At 39.0% G+C, this 26,644-nt stretch overlaps 1 protein-coding gene across 1 annotated transcript in view; it reads right to left on the bottom strand.

Moving 5' to 3' along the window:
• Positions 1-26,644, bottom strand: part of LOC122800414 (cadherin-23-like) — a 406,400-nt gene that overhangs the window by 354,078 nt on the left and 25,678 nt on the right. Inside the window, exon 2 of the mRNA XM_044069862.1 lies at positions 23,210-25,534. Coding sequence (XP_043925797.1) covers positions 23,210-25,534 — 2,325 coding nt within the window. The remainder of the gene's footprint in view (positions 1-23,209; positions 25,535-26,644) is intronic.

Raw genomic sequence — 26,644 nt, 5'->3', positions numbered from 1 at the left:
CAAATACAGGCCAATAAAGCCAAAGTCCATTAGCTGTGGACATGCATGTTTCAGTCTTGTTATGATATCATCAGCACAGAGGTTTCAATGACTCAGACAGTGCAAACTCAAGCTTGGCTAGGTTTTTCTGTTTTTTTTTTTTCCAGTTGGATTGTCTGTGTGGCCTGTTTACGATCTCACACTTTAAAACACAAAAAAAAGTTTCTCTTTTGCACTCATGGCCACAGTTAATCCTTAAGGTTTAATACATGCATAGAAGGCTTTTAGTAGGAATAAAAAGTAGCTGCTGCACAAATGTCATCTAGAGCTGCATTTTTGAAAAAGAAACTATAGATGTTAAGAGGTGATAACACAGAATGATCTACTGGAAAAGTAGGAAGATGCTTATTGTACTTAGCATAGCACAACTGAATGCAGTCAGTAACACATCTGGCTAAAATGAATTTTGAAAACTTCTGAGATGTACTTATTGGAGAAACCAACAAATGTGTCACTGATTAGTCAATTGTGTTATTCTAAGTACAACAAGCATCTTCCTTGTGTTCCTTAACAAATATATTTATCTTCCTGTATTTATTTCACAATACTCTAATCACAGGTGGTTATCTTTTCCAATGAATAAATGTGTACGATCAATTGAGTCTTCTCAGCTTGGAGCCTAAGTCTATTTGGAAATTAATTTTGGTTGCCTTATTCCTCTGGAAGGGGGTATTATCTACCTAGATACACACCTCAGCTTCAAATCAAATTGGTTACTTACAATGATATGCTGATATATAAGAATAACACATTGACACAATAGTTAACAAGCTTAAGTCTTTTCTGATTACCAGTATTCAAACATCAATTTATGGACAAAAAACTCCCACACTGAATACAAACTTTCTGAATCCACTCATATAACATTAGCCGACTGAACAACTTAATAAAAAAGCTGTATAACATATTTAAATAAGAAGTGAGATTACTGACAAAAGCAATTTTCCTGACTATACTAAAGGGGATTGTTTTGACTTGTCATAACCTCCAAATGATAAACATAACACTATACCTTTACTAGGTAAACAGTAGGTGCTTATGTATCATAATGAAGAAAATTCCTAGTGATTGGAGAAATGTATCAGAAATGGGGATATTCAAAGACTGTTAGTGCTTCTGCAGTCACTAAGTACCACTAGACAGTGCCTTTTTCATTTAGTTTAATAAAATATGGCTATATTTTCACTCCAAAGTGCCAAAACATGTACACTTCTGATTTTGCATACCCTCCATGGACTGTACATAATAGACATCCTGATTTCTGAAAATCGACTGTTTGTAAATCAAAGACTTGTTAGTGTGAGTCCTGGAATAGAACGATTGAATGAAAATACAGACTTGCATATATTAAGTTTGAGACTGTTCTGTCTTGAAGTATGCAATTTTCTCCAAGATACTGTGATGTCAGAATTAGTACATATACATACCAGGGGTGTGAAGGGATGCATGGTGCACAAACAACTTAAAATCAGAACAGTGATTTTCAACATTTGTTGTCCTATAATTTTGTGATTTCTTTTTTCATAATTGTGAGACTCAAAATTACAAGTCTTATAATTACAATAAAGATAGTTTCTGAAATTCTTTTTATACTGCAAAGTAAGAAAATACTCCAAGAACAGTAAATAAATAGAAATAGAACTTTGTTGCATGCTAAAGGTATTAATGTTTAAAAAGAGTTCAGCTAACGATATTCAAGATGAGGACACAGATAAACAATTGGCCACAAGGGATGTTGGAAAGCATTTATGATATACTGCTAAGAGATGTAAAGTAGAACAACAATAAATATATTGGCAGATAAACAATCCTACAGAGACTGATACTAGAAGGAAATACTGGATCAAGATGATGAAGTAAAAATAGAATTCCACCTTTGGCAACAGACTGGCTGCATACTCTTACATTTTGGCAACATGTCTGCAAACAAAATTATTACAGTATTATGTGATATATATATACCACAATCTTGGATGTGTGGGTTGAAACTCATTATTACTTGTTCCTCATTTGTATACAAGTTCAGTAGAATCATTTCCCCTAAAATCTAACTCACTTTGCCCACAAACTACCATGCTTCTCCGTCTCACCAAATGGACACACTCCATTATGTTGCTTCTCATTAGTAAGCATATCATAGCAGTCTCACATTCCCTTCATACTTGCCCACCAGCCCTGTTTCCCAACAATTCTCACTTTAGCCAAATGATGGAAGAGGAGTGTATAGTATACACCTCGGAATACTTTTTCATTCCTAAACATTTCAGTCCCTAACTCCTACTTAAAGATCTTCAAACATCTCTACAAAGGCACTTTATTCTCTGTCTGCTTATCCAAAGGAAAGATAGACTCCAACCCAGGACCAACTAACAATAATCCCACGCAACATCACAGTACATGTTCTACCACCTCTTGTGGATTAATCAACGCCCAAAGCACCAGAAGCAAATTTGACTAAATAAACATCTTCTTATCTTCCCATTCTACTGACACTGACACAATGACAGAAACACAGCTCAAAAACAGCACCTTCAGTTTTCAACAACTTCTACCCATCTACAACTACAACATTAATACCATTCAGGTCTCACCTTCACCTTAATCTTAAGATCATTGATGAAGCCAATTCAGCCTCTGACACTTAACCCAACTGGATACTCTTAAATATCCTAACATGGAAAACCAATCCACTTCTATCCATTGCCCATCTTCCACCCTATCATTTGCAAAATGTCATGTCCTTATTCAAAACATAAATTCCAGTTTCCCCGAACATTAAAATATAAATCTAGACAATTGCATCCTTATTGTTTAGGCTGCTACACTACTTACCTGGCCCAAATTCCTGATTTTGCATAATTGGCTAATGTGCCCACCCACACAAACCTAGTCTCCAGCCAGCACTCCCTGATCGATCCCTTGATTATCAAAAATCATGAATAATTTTTGACATAGACATTCATACCCTGTCAGTGGTCATTCTCCTGTTATATCACAAGCCAGTTAGTAAGACTACCCCCCAAATTAAACACTTTTAGATCCAAATCCCCATAAACATTACCAACCTCAAGAATCAATTTGCCTTTATCAAGTAGCCTCCCATACTCTATACGCTAGACACCATACAGAAGCCACACACCTCACTCAAATCTTAAATGGAATTCAACACAAATTCTTCTCTCTTAGATAAAGAATTTTCAAACACAACAAAATTGGAAGGAAAATAAGTCATTCCCCACAAACTCCTACAAATGTCACAAGTCAAGTTCCAAACAACCAAATTGTAAATCTAGGAAAAATATAAGCATTTTTAGAAAGAGTTCAGACTGCTAAAGGTCACAAAACACTGGTGGCGATTACTCCCTAAATACCCTCTACTGCTGTCATGACCAACTTTCAAGTTCTGACTTCATATATGAATTCAGTCACCTCCAGATGCCACCCCAGACCTTTACTTCCTCCCCCCTCCTCCACATTTATTCCTGTATTCTATTTTAGAAAATTATCATAAGACATTGAACCCCTACTGGAACAAATCCTCACAGGCAACCTCAATATGTGGTCAAGTCCCCATTGCAGTGACTTTCTCATTTCTGCTTCACATCTATAACCTTATACCTAACATCTGGAAAACAAATGTAATTACACCTCTTCCAATGCAAGTCAAACCAGAAAATACCTCACACTTTCATCCTACATCTATTATCCCCCTCACATTAGGCAAAACTGTATCAAACTCATGTGTATTCAGCAGTACCACCTTCTAACTTTACAGCATCATGTCTTCTGTTCTGAATGCAACACCATGATGTTACTTTGGACTCTCACAGATGAAATCTTACTAAACATGGACAAAAATACTTTGAGGGCTCTCTTCATTGATTGCACTGAGCACAACCTCCCATTTCACAAGTTACAAAAAAGGCATAAGCGCAGACATTTCTAAATTGTTTACACACTGCCTTGCCAACAGACTCATCCATGTTCAAAGTAGCTCATCTTCTGAAAGGTACACCATAAAATCTCTATTCTCAACCCCCCAACACACACAGTTTCCTCTGTCTTTATTAAAAAAGACTACCCTACAGCCTTCATCACTTGCATATGATTCTTTACACAGATGATATAGTTATTTTCATATCCAAACCCTTTCACTCTGCAGTTTAATTCCAATCCAAAACTGACCTGCTCTCCCTACCCAAATGGCTAAGCAGTCATATGCTACTACTTGGATCCACAAAAAGTAAACCTATGCTCTTTGGCAGTCCTCACAAACTGCCCTAACACCCCACATCAAAGACATTAACAATATTCTAATATAAATAATTATGCCTTTCAAATGTCTTTGAATGTGGCTCGATCAGCCCATCAGCTTCTACATCCACACAGATAAAATAGAAACAAAATTAACATTCTTCTCTTCTGGGTCAGAAAAAAAGTCTTCCTCTTATGTTGGTGCTCCAGGAAAAGGCAAATGAGTCTATCTAGATCAGTTTGATTATGGGTTACCCATTATAGCCAGTACCCCCAACAAAAACTTGTTCTCTCTGCAATCTTTCTAAAACAAATAAGTAGTTTTATCACAAACTCACCTTCCCACAAAACACTACTGCAGCACTCTCTCTTGGAGCAGAACTCAAAATGTATTTATTACAGACATTTAGCACAGGGTTAGGAAGGGTCAGCGCAGCTTTACCCCAATCACATCTCTTGAAGATACTTCATACTGGAATAGTTTTGCAAATTAGCTTAAAAGTGTACCTTAAGTAGACTGGACCAACACTGGTGGACTATTCCTACTTCAGGAACCCAATGTCCTGAATTGTCTGTGACTTAAGCAGAGCATGTTGGAGAGACAGATGTCTGAGACTGCTCCTTGTATGTTACAGGCTTCCCATCCATGTGAACCTGAGTTCATTTATTATCTAGTTTAAGCACAACCTAGACCAGTGGATGGGGAACAGGAAATTTACACTGGGAATGGCACACATGTCCCTTATGAACAGAGGTAGCTTATAAATGCATGGCTCTCAGTGTCCTGTTTGGATACAGGGCATCATTATTATTTTGGGAAAACCTGACTAGGCTTAGAAAGTCCCCCAGGTTGTTAGCCCACTAACAATATATGAATCAATAAATAAATCTACCTGCTTCATCAGATGCCTTTTTAGATAAAACATTTTCTTATACCTTAAACACTTGGGGGAAATTGTGAAATCCTGAACATTTGCTGCTATTTTTTCACAGTCACAGCCAAAAAGAGACAGAAAATGGGGGGGGGGTATTCATGGACAATTTGCACTTTGTGAAGCACTATTTAATGTGATCAGTTTTATTTATTTATTTTTTTCTGTTTAGTCTTAATTTCATGACATGGAAAAATTATGGTTAGCTATGCTTAGCTGATTTGCCAGATGTGTTTAGACAGAGTCTAGTCAACTGGTCATCAGTCCTATGCTGGGAAATTTCAGAGTATTGCATATTATAAAAAACTAAAACAACCTAATTTTCCAAATAATCATTTCTAATATAAATGTTACCTTTGTTCTCAGAGAGCTGCTTTCAGTTTAGGATTTTTTACTACCAAATTTTGACAAACATTTGATTATCTGTATTGTACAGTAAATGTGTAACTGCATTAAGTAACATATAAAAAGGTTTCAGCAGCTGGTGTTCTGGCATTCATGTTATTGAAACATTTTCTGTGAGATGATATCTGAATCTTTGTGAAATATATGATGGTAGGTCCTCTGTAACTTAATAATGGGTGATGTACAATAGCCTGTGTATATTCCTATTCCATAGTTTTACTTTATTGATTGGCGTTTGATTACCAGGAATGTCCGACTGGGTAGGAGCCCATTTCAGTGGAGGCCTGGGAGAAAAAAGCTCAAACGTATTACAAAACATCTCAAGAAAAATCATTTTAGTCTTTAAAAACAATACAAAAAAACAAAAAAAACAAAAACAAATGCAATTTAAATAGTTACATCAGTAATGTAATGTCTTTTCATCTTTTCCCAGTTAGAGGTTGCCACAGTGGAATTCCGGTCCACTAATGATTGGTAGCGGATTTTTACTGTGCTCAGTTGCCAGCCCATTGCCCAACCTTCAAAGAAGGCACACCCATTCACGCACCTACCTGCATGTCTTTATACATCACTCGACCACCAGGAGGACATGCAGACTCCACACAGAAGGCACTCCAGCCGAGAATCAAACGGAAGAACCTCTTGCTGTGAGGTGGCAACACTAATCACTGCACCACTGTGGCCATAAATTGAGTATAATTTGAAAACACTGGATGTTATGTAGTCCTATCTCACCTCCATTATTACGTGTGGGTTCGGAGCTGATCCTCTGCTCCGACTCGGCCGCTTTTAGAAAGCCTAAAAGCTTCTGAATGGCTCATGGCTAGAAGGTATCCCATGGTGCATGAGCACATTCCCCAGATCTCGTTTGCCGCATCTTCAGTCGGAAGCTTCTTTTGGTTGGCCGTGGCCAAGTGATTCCGTTTTATTATTATTATGGCTTATTAGGAGTTTTTTTGCTTATTGTGAATTTTTTTTCTGCCATAGTCTATTGCTGACAGTCTTATTGTGATTACAGATTTGTGTCTTTAACCGGATTTGACTTATTGCCGTTTAAAATTTACTTGGGCCTGTTGGCCGTTTGTGTGTGGTATCCCATGAGTGTGTGCATTTTTGACTAGACCGTTTATCTTAGAGGTTCTAGTTTTGTCCCTGTTTCTTTTCTTGCACTAGGTTCGTTTAAGTTAGAGAACCTAGTAAACCCCCCTTTTATTTTTTGTGGGTGTTCGGGCTAGATCTGCTTAAGTTAGAGGATCTAGTTCCTCTCTTGTTGTGTGAGTGTGTTGGTTTTTCTCTTCTGCCATTATGTCTAAGGAACCTAAAGAACACAAACAGTCAGGCTTTAAAAAGTATATTAAATGTTCACAAAAAATGTCCATCACCGATGGACATAGCGTCTGTGTGTACTGCTTAGAGGCCATACATCTACAAGAAACTTGTCTCTTTTGTCATTCTTTTAGCCCTAGAGTACTCCAGGAATGGAAGAATAAGCTGATTTTGAAAGGCATGTTAAAAGCCTTCCTTCGAGGAAGACCTAGCCAGTTCTTCCTTCTCTGCTAGGTCGCATTCATCTAGAAAGGATAAGGGTAAGACCTCTAAACAGCCTTCTCTTCTGTCTCTGAAACTCCACAGAAGTTACCAAAATTGGAGTTGGTCTCTGTCTCTTCGGCCCCACAGTCTTCGTGGCCGATTGAGATTTTGGACACAGACCCTGCAGTATCAGTGCCAAGTGTTTCAGCGCCGATCACTAGTAGTCCTCTTCAGAGCCGGTCAACGGACATTCCACCAGTCTCCCCTACTCTAAAATCACCTATATTGCAGAGAACAAGGTTTCCCACACTGTCCTCCAGATCCTCCAGGAGCTTATCTGAAGAAGACATTGAGAGAGTGGTGCTCAGACTCCTCAAGTCGTCGGCCTTGCCAAAATTTTTGTCGGCTCCGACCCATTCGGTCTCTGAGCCAACTCCTGCTACCGATCCTGCTCTTTTTCCTCCTCCAACCTAGATTGGGCCTTTGGAGCTGATATTGCTGGTACCAACTATAGTGGTGTTCTCTGCTTCAGCACCCCATGTGGTTGTCTCAGAGCCAAGTTCTGCTCTGACACTTTTGATGCCATTCAAAGTAGGGTCCGAAGCTCTTCGGTCAGCCCCGAGGGGGACACTTGGAACCGAACTTCTTCGGTGCCGAGTCTCCCTATTGGTGCATTGGCCCAAATGTGCCCGGACCCTACATTGTTCTTGGAGCCGATCCTCTTGGAGCCGATCCTTTTGGAGCCATCGGCACCTACACTCTCTTCGGAGCCAGAGGAATCGGTCTTCGTGAGGATGAGGAGCATGTTGGATAGTTCATCCGCCCCACGTAGAAGTACCGATGCTATACTCCCACAAGCGCCGACTACAGTGTCATCATCCTCTCTCCCCTGGGACGGCAGAGACCCACAGCCTCTGGACCCCCATTTGGGTGGCCCCAATCTTCCATGACCTCCCCAGAGGACCCCTTGCTGTGGAGCCCCCTCAGAAGAGATCATGTAAGAGGAAGCATGTAGACTCCCCTGATGAGTCTGTCACATCTGACACTGACCTCGATGAGTCGGAGGGGTCCACTAAGTCATCCTTTGAAGATGTCTCCTTTGCAGACATTTTTGAGATCCTCACGCAGAGAGGTGGCTGGCCCACCTTTACCCCGTCTGATGAGGAGTCAGTGTACCTGGAGGCTTTCAGGTCTCAACTTTCAGCTTCATGGGTATCTCTTCCATTTGATGAATTACTGGATCTTGTGCATCAGAAAGCATGGCAGACTTCTGATGCCGTGGAACCGGTCCCCAGGAGGCCGAATAAATTTCTTTCCACCCCTAAAGACAAAGAATTTTTATCCAAGGGCTTACTTGTTGATTCCATGGTGGTGGTGGCGGCCACTAAGAAGGAGCTAGCAGAGACGACTTCTATCCATCTGCCCAATAAGGAATCCTGAACAATGGATAGGTACGGGAAGCGTATCTTCTCTTCAGCAGCTTTTACACTCCGATCATTGAACTATCGATCACGTTTTATGAGACTTCAGATAGATCTCCTAAAGGAGTTAGGAGATGGTCTTCAGGGTACCTCTACTGAAGCAGTCCCATCTACAGTGTCTACTCAGTTGGCTACTCTCACATCCATTGTTAACTCCTCCATGCGGCTCATCTCGTATGCAGCTGATGGTACGAGTAGGGCGGCAGGTTCAGGAGTCTCCTTAAGGAGATATTCCTGGATGCGTCTATGCAATTTTGCTGAGCCTTTCAAGTCTACATTCACTAATGCCCCTGTAGATGGCTCCTCTTTTTGGACCCAAGGTGATAGATACCCTCACCAGGTGTGAACAGGAAGGAAAGACTCTCTCTGCCGTGGGAGTCCATTTTACCGTTCCTTCTAGACCTTACACTAAAGGTCAGAAGAGCGGTAAAATATGGTTCAAGAAATCACAGAGACCTTTCCAGGATACACAGGGTGATTCCTCCTTCAGAGGCAGGGGTGGAGGAAATAATGGTAGACGTCACCCTAGAGGCAGGGGAGGACAACAAAATCAGGGAGGTCGCGATTCCTTTCGTGACCATCCCTATCAGCATTCCTGATGTGGAACCAGACTGTGTTGTCTCTGGAGCCAGTCGGGGGTCACCTGTCCTTGTACCCAAAAGCCTAGCTAAATCTCACTCGAGACAAGTGGGTACAAGACATTATCACCAGAGGTTACTCTATACCCTTTTTCCTTCCACCACGCCCTCCCAAAAGGATCCCAGATGTACCAGCCAATCACAGGGATCAAGTGACTATAGAGATAGAAAAGCTGCTATTAAAAAAAGTCATCCAAAAGGTCCCAGCAGACCAGACAGGATTTGGAACATACAGGAGACTGGAGACCTATCTTAGACCTCAGCAGGTTAAATGAGTATGTAAAGAAGTCCAAGTTACGAATGGTCACTCTACAATACATACTCCCTCTGTTAGGGAAAGACAGCTGGATGTGCTCAGTAGATCTCCAGGATACCTACTACCACATAATGATGGGCAAAGCATCAAGGAGTTACCTACGCTTCCGGCTGGGAGCCAATCATTACCAATTTCTGGCACTGCCCTATGGTCTCACCACAGCCCCTGGGTGTAACAAATGCATGGCAGTAGTGACAGCTCATTTGAGGCGTCAGGGAATCCAAGTCTTTCCATATCTGGACAACTGGCTCCTGACCATCACCAGGCATCATGTAGTTCAATCCAGAGATTCCACAGTCAATCTCTGTTCCCAGTTGGGAATCTCTATAAACTGGGAAAAATCCTCAAATTTGCCCACAGTCTATAACCTTTATAGGAACAAACATAAACACGGTTTCTATGATAGCCAGACTACCTACAGACAGAAAACAGAATCTTGCACAGCAAATTTACAGGATACTTCCTCTTTGAAGAGTCAAAGTGAAGGTGGTGTTGCAGCTTCTTGGAACAATGGCGTCGACCATAACCTTGGTACCATTAGCAAGACTACATATGAGGATACTCCAATGGCTCCTGTCATCCCAGTGGTCCTTTCAGCAGTTGCCTCTGCATCACCAGATACTGATCACAGATTCATGCAAAAAGGATCTATGCTGGTGGATTCAGCCAGGTAATCTTACCACAGGGACTCCCTTTGTACCACACCAACCCATTGCCACTGTGACCACGGATGCCTCCCAGATAGGGTGGGGAGGCATTATCTAGGCAGGACTGTCCAAGGCACATGTCAAGATCAAGAGGCCCATCTGCATATCAGTGTCCTAGAGATGAGAGTGGTGCTTCTAGCATTACAAGCACTTCACAACTTTCTCCCTCTAGGGACGACAGCTATCCAGACAGACATGTCGGTGGTTTGGTATCTAAACAAACAAGGGGGAACCAGATCATACCCTTTATGTCAAGAGGCCCTGTGAGTTTGGAACTGGGCTATTTCTTCCCAACGCTTTCTTGTTGCAACGCACAATATCCAACATGATAGCAAACAAGCTAAGCAGGGCAATACTGTTACCTCACGAATGGACCTTGAACCAGAAAGTAGCCCATTTGTTCTTCCATGAGTGGGGACAAGTGGGGACAACCCTGCTGCGATCTCTTTGCCAGCCCCATCAACATCAAATGCAGCAACTATTTCTCCCTCATCCCCCCTCCGGGAGAGTCTCCAAGAGATGCACTCGTCCACGATTGGCCCCCTGGACTCCTTTATGCTTTTCCTCCTTTTTCACTCATTCCCAAGGTCATACAGAATAAATTTTGTTGCAGCTCTCCAGTTACGTTTGGTTGGTTCACTCTTGACACACATGCCAGGTTCTCTTCACCCCAGTCTCCACACTCTCAAACTGACAGCATGGCTGCTCCAGTTCCATCAATAGTCAGGCTTCATGATCTGTATCCAGCTGTAATCCATATTATTACCACTTCTCACAAGCCTTCGACTAGAAAATTGTATCACAGTAAATTGAAGAGCTTTTCTATATGGGCACTTAACAGAGAAGTTGATCCATTTGCAGCTCCCGTTACTATTGCTTTAGGGTTTAGCAGCTGCTACACTCCGAGTTCAGCTAGCAGCAATATCCAATTTTCATGTGGGGATTAATGATTCCAATCTTATGTCTCACAAACTGTGCAAATCCTTTCTTAAGGGTTCCATGATTTTAAGACCTCCTGTTCAAGACCCCATTCCTCGCTGGGATCTGAATATAGTCCTGTCTAGACTTACTTTGCCACCCTTTGAACCAGCCCATAGTTGTCAGTTGAAATTCCTGTCTTGGAAGACTCTCTTTTTCTGGTGGCAATAACCTCAGCCAGATGAGTTTCTGAACTACAAGCCCTATCATTTAAACCTCCATATTTAATTTTTCACAAAGATAGAGTTTCTCTCCGGACCAATCCTTTTTATCCCTAAAGTCTGTTCTCATTTTGACTTAAACTAAACAATTGGAATTGCCAGTGTTCTTCCCTAATCACACCAATAAAGCAGAGTATAGATTTCATCAATTGGATGTGCATAGGCAACTGTGTTTCTATATCCACAGAACCAAAGGATTTAGAAAATCAGAACAGCTGTTCATTTCTTTTGCTGAGACAAGAATGGGTTTGCCAGTTTCTAAGGTCACACTGTTGAACTGGATCTCTAGTTGTATTTCCTTCATTTACACTTCTCAGGGAAAAGAGTTGCCCATTAAAGTCAAAGCACATTCTACCAGGTCCTTTTCTACTTCTATTGCCTTCCAAGCCAGGACGCCTATTGATAATATATGTGCAGCAGCAACATGGGCTACCCCTCATACCTTCATTTCCCATTATAAATTAGATTTAACTTCCAGGGGTAGAGCCTTGTTTGGTTCCATGGTGCTCAGGAGTATTTTCCAGTGAGCCACCCATTCAAGATGCTAGGGACGCTGTCCCACACGTAATAATGGAGGTGAGATAGGACTACATAACATAAAGAAGTTATGTACTCACCATAACGTTCCATGTATGTAATCCATCTCGACGAACATTATTACAAACCCACCCACCAGCCCCCTTCCTGGAGGATCTGGAAACAAGTTTTTCTTTTTCTACAGTGATTTATACCATAAAGGGCACCTTTATTACAGTTTATTCTTATGGACCTTTGTCCTTTTCCTGTCTTATCCTGATAGACTAGTAGCAAACAAGATCTGGTGAACGTGCTCATGCACCATGGGATACCTCCTAGCCACAAGCCAATCAGAAGTTTTCAGGCTTTCTAAAAGCGTCCGAGTCGGAGCCGAGGATCGGCTCCGAACCCACATGTAATAATGTTTGGTGAGATGGACTACATACATGGAACGTTATGGTGAGTACATAACTTCTTTTTAAGAATAAATACACATTATATGACAATGATTTCATATTTAGAGAAATTTTAGTCAGTTTATACAGAAATTAAAAGTAAGTTAGTATAATACAAACAGGAATTGCAATACAAAGTGAGAGAAAAAGCAGACTTATGGTATATTTAGAGAGAAAGCCAGGAGAGAGAAATTGATTGAAGTAAGGGAGTGAAGAAGGGAGAGGAAGGAGATGTAAGGTATGAATAGGTATTTGTTCACATTTAGGGATATAGCTTATCCTGGTGTTAAGTAAGAACAGAGCCAGCTTTTGGATAGGAAGTATTTCAGAATTTGTGACCTGATGGACAGAAATAGTTCGACTTTAGAAAGATTAAAAACCTCTTTTATTAGCGGCACATGGGATATATGCAAATGACCCCATAAGGACATCCGGTGTTTCAGCTATATGGCAGTTCTGAATGCCCATGACTTTGTCTGTTATGGACAAATTCAGGTCAATAAAGCCAAACCCTATGAGGTGGGGACATGCATGTTTCAGTCTTCTTATGGCATCATCAACACAGCATAAATGGTCTGTTTGGCTAACCTTTAGAAACACAGGGTTGTAGTACCCAGCTGATAGCCATAACCTTTAGGATGTCTACAAAATATCCGAATAACAAACTAAAACAATGAGCATGTGACCTTTTTACTCATTGTTTTAGACCTTAGAAACATGGTACAAGTACAGACAATGCACAGCAAATTTGATAGGTTTGTGGACAGAGAGGAGATTTTGGACACTGGATCATAATGACCAATTAGGAATGTAGTTGTATCGAATGTCATATTAGTACTGTACAAGCAGTAGGATTCTGCATAATTTTATAGGTGGTAAGTAGTTGTGTATATGTTAGTTGATGTGGTAGTTCTAACCAATTTAGGCTTTTTATTGCTATACAGTGGTGGGTTCTAAAAGGGGTATTTGCTGCAAATTTAGCAACTTTGTTATAGTTCAGGTTTTGATTTTGTGATGCCTGAAGGTTAGTAAAGATGAGAGCACCATAAAGAGGCATGAGGAGGGGTAAGTAGCAGCCAGTGTAGCTTTAGTTGTGCCAGTGAAAACGTTTTGGGCTCTATAAAGCATCCCTAGTTTGTTATGAGTTTTTCTTATGCAGTTTGTATATGCAGGTCAAATCAAACATTATCATCCACTAACATACCTAATAATTTGCTATGAGAAGGTATTTCAGTGATTGTATTAGCAAAACAAGGACTTTATTTTTTTTTTCCATGGGACGCCGCAAATCACGGACATTTAACAGGTAAGAGAATTAAATTTAGCTAATCATGCCTACCAGACATGCATAACACTACCATACTTACTAAACCATGGTAGGCATGATTAGCGAATTTAAATCTCTTACCTGTTAAATGTCCGTGATTTGCGGTGTCGGTTATTTTAGATGTCGGTGAAGTGGATGTCGATATACTGAGTTGTCGATCGATAGACATGAACCCATATATATATATATATATATATATGTGTATGTGTGTGTGTGTGTATATATATATATATATATATATATATATATATATATATATATATATATGTTTTTCTTGAAGTTGAGCAAGAGTTGTGAGTTACAAAGGCATGATTCAGTTGCTGTTAAAGCTTCCTGAGTAATTTTTTTGGAGGTGTGCAATATTCTCAGCTATGCAAATGAGTGTTTAGTCATCTGTGCACTGTGTTAGGGAGCATAAATACAAGCCTCACCAACCAAGTTCAAAATACCAATCCAAGTGCCTGCACTCGGGCAGAACGAGGAATTCCTTTAACAGCGTAAAGAACAAGGCTTCTGTTACTCGATAACAACTATTTTATTACATAAAACCACGATACATCCAGAAGGTTAAGCGCTTTCATCTGTCATGGACAGATTTCATCAGAACCAAGTTTTAAGTGTTCATCTCTGATGTTTATAGTCAGATTTTGGCGCCTTTTTTAATTAATAGTTAATTACATTACAAAACAAAATTGTGCATAAGGCTATACATAAATTGAACTTAACTAGGTGCATTACTGCTTCCTAAAAAAGCCAGAATTAATGACCATGTCTAAAACATTAAAAACAATATAAATATTAATATAAATGTACGAATGTGTTGTAACTATATTTAACCATTCCTCAATTCCTATTCATAAAAACTTACATTGACTGTAAGACTGTATATTCTTAAAATAGACTGTAGTTCTAAAAACTTGTATTCAATGTATATATACATATATGAAAAACAAAACTTATTACACATGACTACAACCAACCTGGTGATGTCTGATGACGATGTACAATGTATTACTATGCATATTGTAATTTATTATACAATGCTATTGGCCCTTCCCTAAGTTGGTGATAACCATATGGGATCTCTATCTAATAGGTATTTTAATGAAATATTTTAAAAGGTGGAATTTTAAGAACTCCCCAACACTAAAAAGGGTTTCAAGCTGATGTATTCATTAAGACCTGGATAAGTGGTGGCATCTAACATTATTTGCCATTTACTTTCCAAACATCCCAATTTGGCTTTCCAATTACCACTACCCACAGTGCAGTCGACTTGATCCAATATAGCAAATTTAAACAGATGATCTTTACTGGTTGCCTTAATATGTTTGCTAAGGGCGTTCTTTTCATCGCCTTTTTTGATTTTATAATAATGTTCATAAATTCTGGTTTTAAACTTTCTTTCTGTTTTTCCTACATAATATACATTGCATTTTTTACACATTGCAAGATATACAACTCCATGACTGTTACAGTTCCCCTCTTTGAATTTACATGTACTATGGGTAATATTTTCTAAAACAACACTTCTGTCGTGATTGATATACTGACACTGTCTGCATGTTCCACATTTCCTAGTCCCTTTTGTTTTATAAAGTTTCCCCCTACTTGCATTAACATTTATTTCTGTAAAGATATAGGATTAGAATATTTCTGTAACAGCTTAAGGAAATATTCTGACTGTACGTGGGACAAAATTCAGCTCATTATGAGCATTATGGAACTCATCTTGGATCATAATTATATAGAATTTAATGGTGAGACTTTCAGACAAACTAAGGGTGTGGCTATGGGTGCATCTTGTGCACCCATATTTGCAAATTTAGTAATGCTTGAGTGGGAAAACCAGTACATTTTCACAAGTGATTATTATCAGCATATGTTATTGTATACTCGTTTTTTGGATGACATATTCATTGTGTGGAAAGGAAAAACAGATACTATTCCACTATTTATTCAATATATCAATTCCACAACGGATTTTTTTAAGATTTATGCATACTGTGGAAAAAATGGGGATACCTTATTTGGATACTTATATCAGTTCTGATGAACATGGATATGTGTCTAAATTATATAGGAAACCGTCATTTTCGAACAATTACATTCAGTATGGAAGTTGTCACCCACCACACACTTTTAAGAATATTGTTAAGGGACAGTGTGTGCGGGCTGCTCGCATGTCTTCTACCAGAGAAATTATGTCCCAAGAAACTGAATTCATTTATCAGTTATTTAAGGAAAGAGGATACCCCAGTGGTATGCTGACAGATGTGGTAAACTACGTAAAATCACAATGGGGCAAGAAATATGAACCACTATTAGGGAAATCAGCAATGGTACCCAGTCCAAATAATACTTTCAACAGACGAGTGTGTGTAATAATGTACAACCCTTTTACAAATTTGGTGAAGGAAATATTATGTAGACATTGGTATATTTTCAATTTGGACGATGAAGCAAGAAATGTAGTTGGTAACACCCCCAATATTATTTTAAAAACTGGTTTTAATATAAAAAGGCTTACAGAAATAAATGTTAATGCAAGTAGGGGGAAACTTTATAAAACAAAAGGGACTAGGAAATGTGGAACATGCAGACAGTGTCAGTATATCAATCACGACAGAAGTGTTGTTTTAGAAAATATTACCCATAGTACATGTAAATTCAAAGAGGGGAACTGTAACAGTCATGGAGTTGTATATCTTGCAATGTGTAAAACATGCAACGTATATTATGTAGGAAAAACAGAAAGAAAGTTTAAAACCAGAATTTATGAACATTATTATAAAATCAAAAAAGGCGATGAAAAGAACGCCCTTAGCAAACATATTAAGGCAACCAGTAAAGATCATCTGTTTAAATTTGCTATATTGGATCAAGTCGACTGCACTGTGGGTAGTGGTAATTGGAAAGCCAAATTGGGATGTTTGGAAAGTAAATGGCAAATAATGTTAGATGCCACCACTTATCCAGGTCTTAATGAATACATCAGCTTGAAACCCTTTTTAGTGTTGGGGAGTTCTTAAAATTCCATCTTTTAAAATATTTCATTAAAATACCTATTAGATAGAGATCCCATATGGTTATCACCAACTTAGGGAAGGGCCAATAGCATTGTATAATAAATTACAATATGCATAGTAATACATTGTACATCGTCATCAGACATCACCAGGTTGGTTGTAGTCATGTGTAATAAGTTTTGTTTTTCATATATGTATATATACATTAAATACAAGTTTTTAGAACTACAGTCTATTTTAAGAATATACAGTCTTACAGTCAATGTAAGTTTTTATGAATAGGAATTGAGGAATGGTTAAATATAGTTACAACACATTTGTACATTTATATTAATATTTATATTGTTTTTAATGTTTTAGACATGGTCATTAATTCTGGCTTTTTTAGGAAGCAGTAATGCACCTAGTTAAGTTCAATTTATGTATAGCCTTATGCACAATTTTGTTTTGTAATGTAATTAACTATTAATTAAAAAAGGCGCCAAAATCTGACTATAAACATCAGAGATGAACACTTAAAACTTGGTTCTGATGAAATCTGTCCATGACAGATGAAAGCGCTTAACCTTCTGGATGTATCGTGGTTTTATGTAATAAAATAGTTGTTATCGAGTAACAGAAGCCTTGTTCTTTACGCTGTTAAAGGAATTCCTCGTTCTGCCCGAGTACAGGCACTTGGATTAGTATTTTGAACTGTGTTAGGGAGGCCTGCTGGCTGTGTGGTGACTGGGAGGTATGGAGAGAGGGTGAGTGTCATTTTATTGACTGATCCCTCTTGATTAGGCTGCTTTTGAACCACAGAAGGTGGGTGGAGAGAGGTCTAATGAGGACATTCTTAACAGAGGTTTACTGTGACAAACTGCATTGAAGGTTTTAGACAAGTCTAGAAATAAGGAGCAGACTAGTTTGCCATTATATCTAACTTTATTTACAGTATATATATATATATATATATATATATATATATATATATATATATATATATATATATATATATATATTATATATATATATATATATATATATATATATATATACTGTAGGCTAGAAGTGCAGTGTTAATTCTAGGGGAAGGATAGAAGCCATGTTGTATGGAGGATAGGAGTTCTTCGTGTAGGAAGGAGACAGTTTAGCAATTGTTTTTGAATACATTTTTCAAGTATTTTTGAGATGTGATGATAAAATTGCTATAAACCTAAACTAGGTAGTGAATAAAGCCTGCTGTGGCTCAGGCCATCTACCTGTTCTAAATAAATAAAATCTATCGCTGCAGCATGTGTTATTAGTTATGAACTATGGATAGCATCAAGGGTTATTCATTTGTCTCCTCCTTAAATGTATACACTGTTTTACACCAATGTATCATGCTACATAACATTTTGTATGGAACTGCTGTAGCAAGTTACGCACATAAGTGCAAAACAACCCCCTACTTTGTGTCGTATTCAGATATGAAAGCATGTGGCATGCCCATATAAAAGTGTGACACCAGTGTGCCTTGATAACTAACTTGTTGCAAAACTGTAAGCTACAGTGCGGCAACTCTTATGTAACTATTGTCATTTAACAGGGAGACAACTTTTTTCTCCTTGCTGAAAAACATTGTTGTGCCCCAGCCTTAACGTAGACCATGCACCTTCTTCAGTGGTATGAAAAGACCACTCTGAGTGGGGAATATATTCTCTTTACAAAAAAAAAAAATAAGAGTACCTGTAACTTGCTGGGAGACTTGCGGTTCCTTAGTTTCAACTGCTCCTGCTCTGAATAACATCAGAACTACCAAAATGGCATAATGTAGTGGTCACAAGATACTTAGTTATCCACTAATTAATAAATGCAGCATATTAAGTGCAATGTATGAACAGTACATTGTGAATGGTTCAGAAATATTGTGTAATATGTATTGTCTAGCAGTACTGTCGGCTGACATGGCACCTATAATGAGACACATATCTATAAAGCACCTAAAACAGAAATGCTTTCTTCTGACAAAAATGTTCCAGGTTTCAGCACCATGCTTGAAAAGATTTTTCAGGTATAGTTTCAGAAAATTTGCTGTTTGTGGTGCTGTGTATAAAACAACACACACCTGTGACTCAAGATCCTCTGGTGACCTGATTACTGGTGGGCCACATGTATGGTGGGGTGTGGAATTGGTGATCCTTCTCTCCTCCCGCAGAGGAACTTGGACATTCTGAGTTCTTCAGCACCCACAAAGAAACAGAGGTATGAAGGTGAAGTAATGCCAAAAGATGTCCACAATGAGGAACTTTTATGGAATTTCATGTACTTTTAATGTGGTGACACTGTTGCATGCCATGTACTGGAAGGACTGTGTCCAATATGAAGAAACAAACAAATGTGCTTTCCTTAGGTGATGCTGCTATTGCTGTGTCCTGGTGGCAGTGCTTTCTGCTGCAGCTGCTTACTTAGTATTTTTAATACAAAATAAATACTTTTTAATAACTGGATGCAATCTGTGTGATATTGTGTGCAGCAGAAATCAAAACTGAAATACTTTGACGGTAACAGCATGCAGCCTGTTCACATATTTGTTTTTCATCTGAAAAATAGAACAACCAACACTTCAGCATTTCTCTTTCTGATACTGTTGGAGACATGTAGTGCAAAAGATATGGCTGACAGAGAATGATCCATTTGCTGTGAATTGCTAGCAATACTCTAGCCATCTCTTGCTGCAGGAATTCAAGACAGTAGCAGTTGTGCTGCAAATGGAGAAATACCACAGACTGTCTTGAGGAAGGTAGTTGCAGTGTATACAGCCAGCAGCAGGGAGGAGTGTACAGCCCTGCAGTTAAGAATACTGGGACACATGGTGTACCCACATGTACTCTGATATGTTGCTAGTGATAGTCCCTGGATCCAGATATGGAGAAGATTACATGGAATTTCTCTTAAGTTACCAGTAATGAGAATGTGAAAAAGCATAATGTTAATAAGTAATGCCTATAGTTGTACTGCAGAAAGTCAAGGACAAAGTACATTGTTATTGTCAGCCTGTTACCATTTATATTTTTTCATAAATTTTAAATAATGTCCTAACTAAATACTGCTGCCTAAACACTCTTTACACTTCCCTAATATATCAGTTTATCATTGTCATTCTTTTCAATGTAATGTGCTTTACTAAAGCATTTTTTACCAAAAAAAGAATACAAAGTGCATTTCAGTTCTCATTACAAAGTCATGTAGTGTAGTAAATGTTGATGTTATCCCTCCAGTCCATCCAGTCAGACTTTATCAATATACAGAAAGGAAGAGAAATTGGAACATCATTGAACCTGAAATGTTAGTAAGTACAAAAACCAACATGTGACACAAATTAAACAAATGTTTGAAAAAGGGGAAATTTTTATATTGCACCTGCATGAATATAATTATGGTGCTGTCTAGGTGTATAAAGTCACCCATTAGGGAATACTGAAGAGGCTATCAATATCACTGATGCCTATTATTAGCATAAAATAATGCTACATCCCCAACTACAACCCACCCCTTTCTTCAGATTACCCAAAAGTGTATACTGTGGAAACATTGTATAGTGGATAAAGTTAGCTGTGCAGTTATAGGAACATGTAAAAAAAAAAAAAAAAAAAAAAAAAAGAAGAGAGAGAAGAAAAGGATTCAGCCCTGTCATGATGTTATTATATTATTGGTTATTTGTGCTTATTTTGTCCAATTCATAACTTTAATTATGCTTCTTTGATGGATCAGTGCAAGAAGTTATTCTTATGTAACTTGTCATCATGTAAGTTTGTCATAGACCAGTAAATATCAGCACCCCATGCATAATACAGTATTTACAGGTTTATAGGCGTTTACTAAGCTAATGATCACAGTGGCCTTTTTAAGCCTAGCCATGCATCCCAAATCTCTGACAAGTTCTGATACACTTGATAAGTGTAAGCAGGGGCCTGGGAGATGAAGCATTTAGAGACATAGGTGCCAAGCCAAGGATGAATTTTTGGTTCCCTATCCAACAGTCCAAGTTGCACTTGAATTGGGTTAGGGAGGAACTCTGATTCATGTGGATGGGAAGCCTGTTCCATAGATGGGGTAGTTTCTGGGATACATACCTCTCTCTCCAGCAGGTCCTGTTTATATCACAGGCAAAGTTTAAGTCTTTAGAACAGGCAATTCTGATGCTGTTTGTTTTGTAGATATGCAGGAGGTTCATCAGAGTGGGATCTGACAATGCTCTGTAAGCCAGGCATAGATCTCCCCTCAAAAGCCTGTAGGAGACAGAATACAGGGATAGGGCCTTGAAGTGAGCCTGATTAGGACATTTTACTTAAGCCCTGTATTCTTTTAGTGGGGAAGCTCTGTGGACGTTCCAACTGTTGGATATGCTTGGTTAGGTACATATCAAAGGGGGCATTGTAGTCAACGATAGGTATGATTAATGCTGAATACAGTGGAACAATGACTTCCTTGGACTTAGATGCCATACCATTGTTTTTAAGTTGCGCAACATAGAATGATTTCCTCACTACTGTAGACACATGATGGTCAAAGGCTAGATTACTGTCTATATGTGTCCCTAAGTCCCTGTCTACCAGGTTGACTCCAAGGGGTGTGTTGTCAATATGATTGTTACTAGGGATGGATGATTTCCTCAGGGATGCTATTGTGCATTTCTTGGCTCTGACATCAGTTGCTTGTCTGTATCAGGCCCTCCTGGAGAACATTTGTGTCAGTGTGGGATTCAATGACGGCTCCTAATTTGCAATCATCTGCAAATTTAGTCAGCCAGAGACCACTGCGATTGGCCTTGACTTCTGAGAAGTAAATGCCATAAAGGAGCAGTCCAAGGACTGATTCCTGAGGAACTCCACTTGTGACTGGCTTCTTTGAGGTAACTACACAAGGTCTTTTTTTGTAGAGGTGGACTCCCCAATTCTAACTTCCTGTGTCCTGTCTGTGAGCCAGTTGGCTATCCATTGGGTGACATACGAGTTTGTACACAACTTCTTGAGTTTGTCAACAACGCCCGAGTAGGGTATTGTGTCAAATGCTTTGGCCAGGTCAAGGTAGGCAGAGTGAACCATTTTTCCTTCATCCATTGCTTTTGTTACCTTCTCAAAGAAGTCCACCAGGATGAGTAGGCATGACCTGCCCTTGACAAAACCAAACTGGGTTGGGTCCAGTGTATGGAGATTTACTATATCTCTGTTGATCATCTCCATGATAATTCTTTCATGGCTTTACATACAAGACTGATCAGACTTATGGGTCTGTAGTTTCCAAGGTCTGTAGATGGCCTGCCTTTGTGCAGAAGGATGACCGTTTTTCCAAGCCACAGTTATTGGAGAATTTCCTTGCTACATATTCTTTAGCAATGTCAGATCAGTTGAAATAAATATGACCAGGGAAAATCCACACACTTGGCTCAAGGTGAGAGCACCTCAGAGTATCATTCTCTCACCTTATGGTGCAACAGTGTCCTGGTTAGAACTTGCAGGGGTGTGCGAGGCATATAAGCCTCCATGTTAGGGGATCCAAGGAGAGGAAGAGCCTCTGCAAAAATAAATAAAAGTTTTAAAAGAATAACTGCAAGTTTAAGATTTTTTTCCCTAAATCTCAGTTTATTTTATAAAGCATAGGGACTCACAAGAAAATTACTGTACTTCTCTTGACGAGTCCCTCCGATATTCTGGAAGTACCCAACCAGGCATAAATTTCAGAATACATGTCATAATATTTTGTGATAAATTTCATTAAGACATACTTCCATATCAAGTTTAATGCCTTCCCAAAACCATTATATTTGTTACTATACTGTACATGTAACCTATACCGTTATAATTATCCTGTTTATTTAAGTAATGCCCAGTAATCAGCTGTAAATGTACTGCACTCAGGCAAGAAATGGAACCATGAGCTTCCACTGATCTCCTCCACCCTGTAGTACAACAAAGATCACATGCCTGCCAAACAGTCCTATGGGGTAATTAATGGGTATGGTGGATATTTAAGTGAAAGGCAGTTTTCTGAGGTCTGTATTAAGAAGCAACACTTTTTGAAATAATTCTGAGAAATGTGGTAATACTTATTAGTTTGGCACAGAGACCTGAAAATGTAATTGCTAATATGCAGAAGAGATTTACCAAAATAAATTTGTCAACCATAAGGCAGCTCAATCTGCAACTTAAACCATTTTTAAACGCTCGATAATTTAACCAGTATTGGCACATGGTGTAATTTGTTCTTGGTGCTGTATTATATTTCAGTAAAAGCAGGATCTTGCACCAATCAAGAGTTTTTCAAGTTGGACTACATATTACATTATGATTGGTCATGAGCCGACTGATTTTCCAATATTTTAGCTTCATTATCGGGAGTATTGAGAATTGTCCTCACCCACCTGTGAAAATGTGTTTCCCATCCTTGTAGAATCTGTTGTTGAACAGTTTCGATATGAATCCATTCGATGAACATATTCTGATTTTCCTGTATACTGGAAACCAGATGAGGGCATAAAACTGAAGTCAGGAGTAAACTTCTCCTCCAGCTTAGCATGTCTCCAGTTTCTAATTCTGATTGCCACCAATATCATCATAACAGAAATAAAAAGAACTGAAACTGAAGCAACTGCTATCACCAAATAAATGGTGAGGTCAGATTCCTTGTAAGACTCCCCCGAAGTATTGATGATATCGGAAAGGGCTTCCGCAACATTTTCAGAAAGGAATATAGTTACCGTTGCAGTACTAGATAAAGAAGGCTCCCCGTTATCCTTCACCAACACAACCACAGTTTGTTTCAAAGAATCTTTGTCATAAATTTGACGAGCTAGCCTAATTTCCCCATTGTTATGCCCCACAGTAAAAAGACCTTGTGTAGTTACCTCAAGAAGTTTATAGGTCAGCCAAGCATTCTGTCCAGAATCAGCATCCGCAGCTACTACTTTGGTCACTAGATATCCTGGTTCGGAGGTGCGTGGTGCTATCTCAGCTCCATTAACAAAGCCGTCTTGCTTAATAGGAGGATATAATATTAAAGGAGTATTGTCATTTTTATCAAGTATGAATATTTTAACGGTCACATTACTCCTGAGAGGTGGGTTACCTCCATCTTCCGATTGAATGACACAATCAATAAACTTAATTTCTTCATAATCAAATGAGCGAAGTGCAAATACATCCCCACTGACTGCATTAACTGAAATGTAGGAAGACACTGATAAACGCCCTAACATATTACTTTGAAGCAACGCATAAGAAACTCGTCCGTTTTCGTTTTCATCCATATCTTTTGCCTCAACAAAGGAAATTATAGATCCTGGGTGGTTGTTTTCAGCTATGTACATCAAATAAATAGGTTCAGTAAATGTTGGTATGTTATCATTTATGTCTGAAATCTGTATATCTATCGTTATGTTGTTAGACAACTGAGGGATTCCCCTGTCTGTAGCTGTTACTCTAATTTTGTACTCCGCAAATGTCTCTCTGTCGAGGAAGTCATTTGTCACTAATAAAAAATAATTTTCAAATGAAGGTATTAATTTAAATGCACTCGGTCCTTCTAACTGGCAGTTCACTTCACCGTTCTCTCCAGAATCTTGATCAAGTGCGTATATAATCGCGACTTTTGTTCCTGGTACTGTATCCTCCGGAATCGGACTGGCCAGTGAGGAAACTATAATTTCTGGTGCGTTATCATTCTGGTCAAGCACATCAATCAGAACTTTGCACTGTGAAATTAGGTCCCCTCCGTCCCTGGCTTGTACTTGCATCTCATAGTATTTAGTTTCCTCAAAATCTAGAGGTTGTTTAAGTTGTATTTCTCCAGTTGCTGGATCCAAATTGAAAAGGTGACTGACCGCGTCAGTCGTTTTGCTGAATGAGTAGGTAATAGCACCATAAGGGCCATCATCAGCATCCGTGGCTGTCAGCTGAACTACTAGTGTGCCTTTTGGGCAATTCTCTTTTATGCTAGCTTTATACAAGTTTAGCTCAAAAACAGGTGCATTATCATTAGCGTCTGCAACGGCAATATTAATACTCATGGTGCCTGACTTTGGTGGTTTTCCTCCATCAGTAGCTGTCAGTATGAGATCATAATGACGTTCTTTTTCGTAATCCAGCTCACGCTCCAGTACTAGCTCTCCGCGCATGCTTCCTGTTTCATCTGTTTTAATATCCAAACTGAAATACTCGCTGGGGCTGAGGGTGTAACCCTGAAGTGTGTTTGTTCCGATATCCGGATCTTTTGCAGTGTTAAGAGGAAAACGGATTCCCGGTGAAACCGCTTCGTTGATTCCCAGAGACATGCTCTCTGTACTGAACGTTGGCGCGTTGTCATTGATATCCTGAATAGTAATCTCAGCTTCGTGTACGGATAATGGATTTTCTACAAGGATTTTAAAATTTAACAAACAAGGATTTATAGTTGCACATATCTGTTCTCTATCAATTCTGTCAGTGACATACAGATCACCATTTTCCGCATTAATATTAAAGAAATGTTTCTTTGTAGCTGATGTGATTTGAATCTTGCTGCTCAAAACAGGTCTTGTAAGGAGCTTTAAATCCTGAGCGATGTTTCCAACAACAAAACCGAGTTCAGCTTCTTCTGGAATGGAATATCGGATCTTGCCTAAAGCGAAACTGATGAATGAAAACGCTAGAAAGATCAGCACGATCGGCTTCATTGCAACGATTACTAAATAATACTGGACTCTCACTCACCCCACAGGATGCCACACGGTTATGAGTTGAATTGGGATACAGAATAAAATAACGCACGTAAGAAAATCACAAATCCCTTTCCTCCCATTTGCTGAAATCCTGAGAATATTTTTTGGGTACGCCCATAACAAAGCTGCTTTGCTGTGTCCTGTGTTTTCAAACAAAGAGCGACACACAGCGACAGAAAGCATGCTAATACACCATGGTATCAGCTCTAATCACGTAGTATTTCCTTATCTTCTTCTACAGAAAGACAACCTATAATCACCGGTATGGTGTATCTTAAAACCGTGGTAATGTTATATTTATTTTCGTTAACAAACACTGAAATAGCTATTTTTACTGGGAAACTGTTGTAGAAAAATGATATGCTGCGCATCGCAACTGTAAATTCTTACATGCGGAAATATGTACGCACCAACAAAGTGCACGAAGGTATGAGTGGGTCCACTGGGGGACTACCCCCCCCCCCTACGTGGCACTGAACCAGTACAAGCTCAGGCTCTTCGTGACCCCAGATAAAACAGACAGAATCAATTAATTCGTTTGCACTAATATCACTGCATGCATTCATAAGTATATTTCACCGATTTTTTTAAAGAAACACAACATCAGAAGATGTGTATATTTTAGTGGCCACACAAGCACTCGAGTTGGTTACTGTTCATTTCAATTTGAAACTGCTCCAGATAACAGAGAGCGAAGAAACAGTTTCAGTAGTTATTCTAGGAAAATGTAATTTCCGGAGTAAAACGGGTAGTTGGCATTATCTGCGTTGAATTCTGAATGAAATAAGCAACAGAAATTACTTGAGGCAAACAAAATATAATTTTAAACCCAATTTCTTAAGCATGTATATTAATTAATAATTTAGTTTCTAACTATTGAGTGCAGTTCCACGGGACGGGAAAGCAAATGACAACTTGCTGCCTACTTAGCTGACTGGCTCCAGAGTTAACACATTCTGCACTACTTAACTTTTTCCGAAAATTGAACAAATGTAGCAAGCTGCTTCCTATAGTTACTAAACACGAGACCACCCACCACCCGCGAGTTCTCATACCAACGCTTGTACTGCTCTTGCATCTGTCACCAACTGTTGGTC

Source organism: Protopterus annectens, chromosome 4.part0, assembly GCF_019279795.1.
Source record: "Protopterus annectens isolate FY-2018-M chromosome 4.part0, PAN1.0, whole genome shotgun sequence".
Taxonomy (NCBI): domain Eukaryota; kingdom Metazoa; phylum Chordata; order Ceratodontiformes; family Protopteridae; genus Protopterus; species Protopterus annectens.
This window is presented reverse-complemented; position numbering and strand designations above follow the sequence as displayed.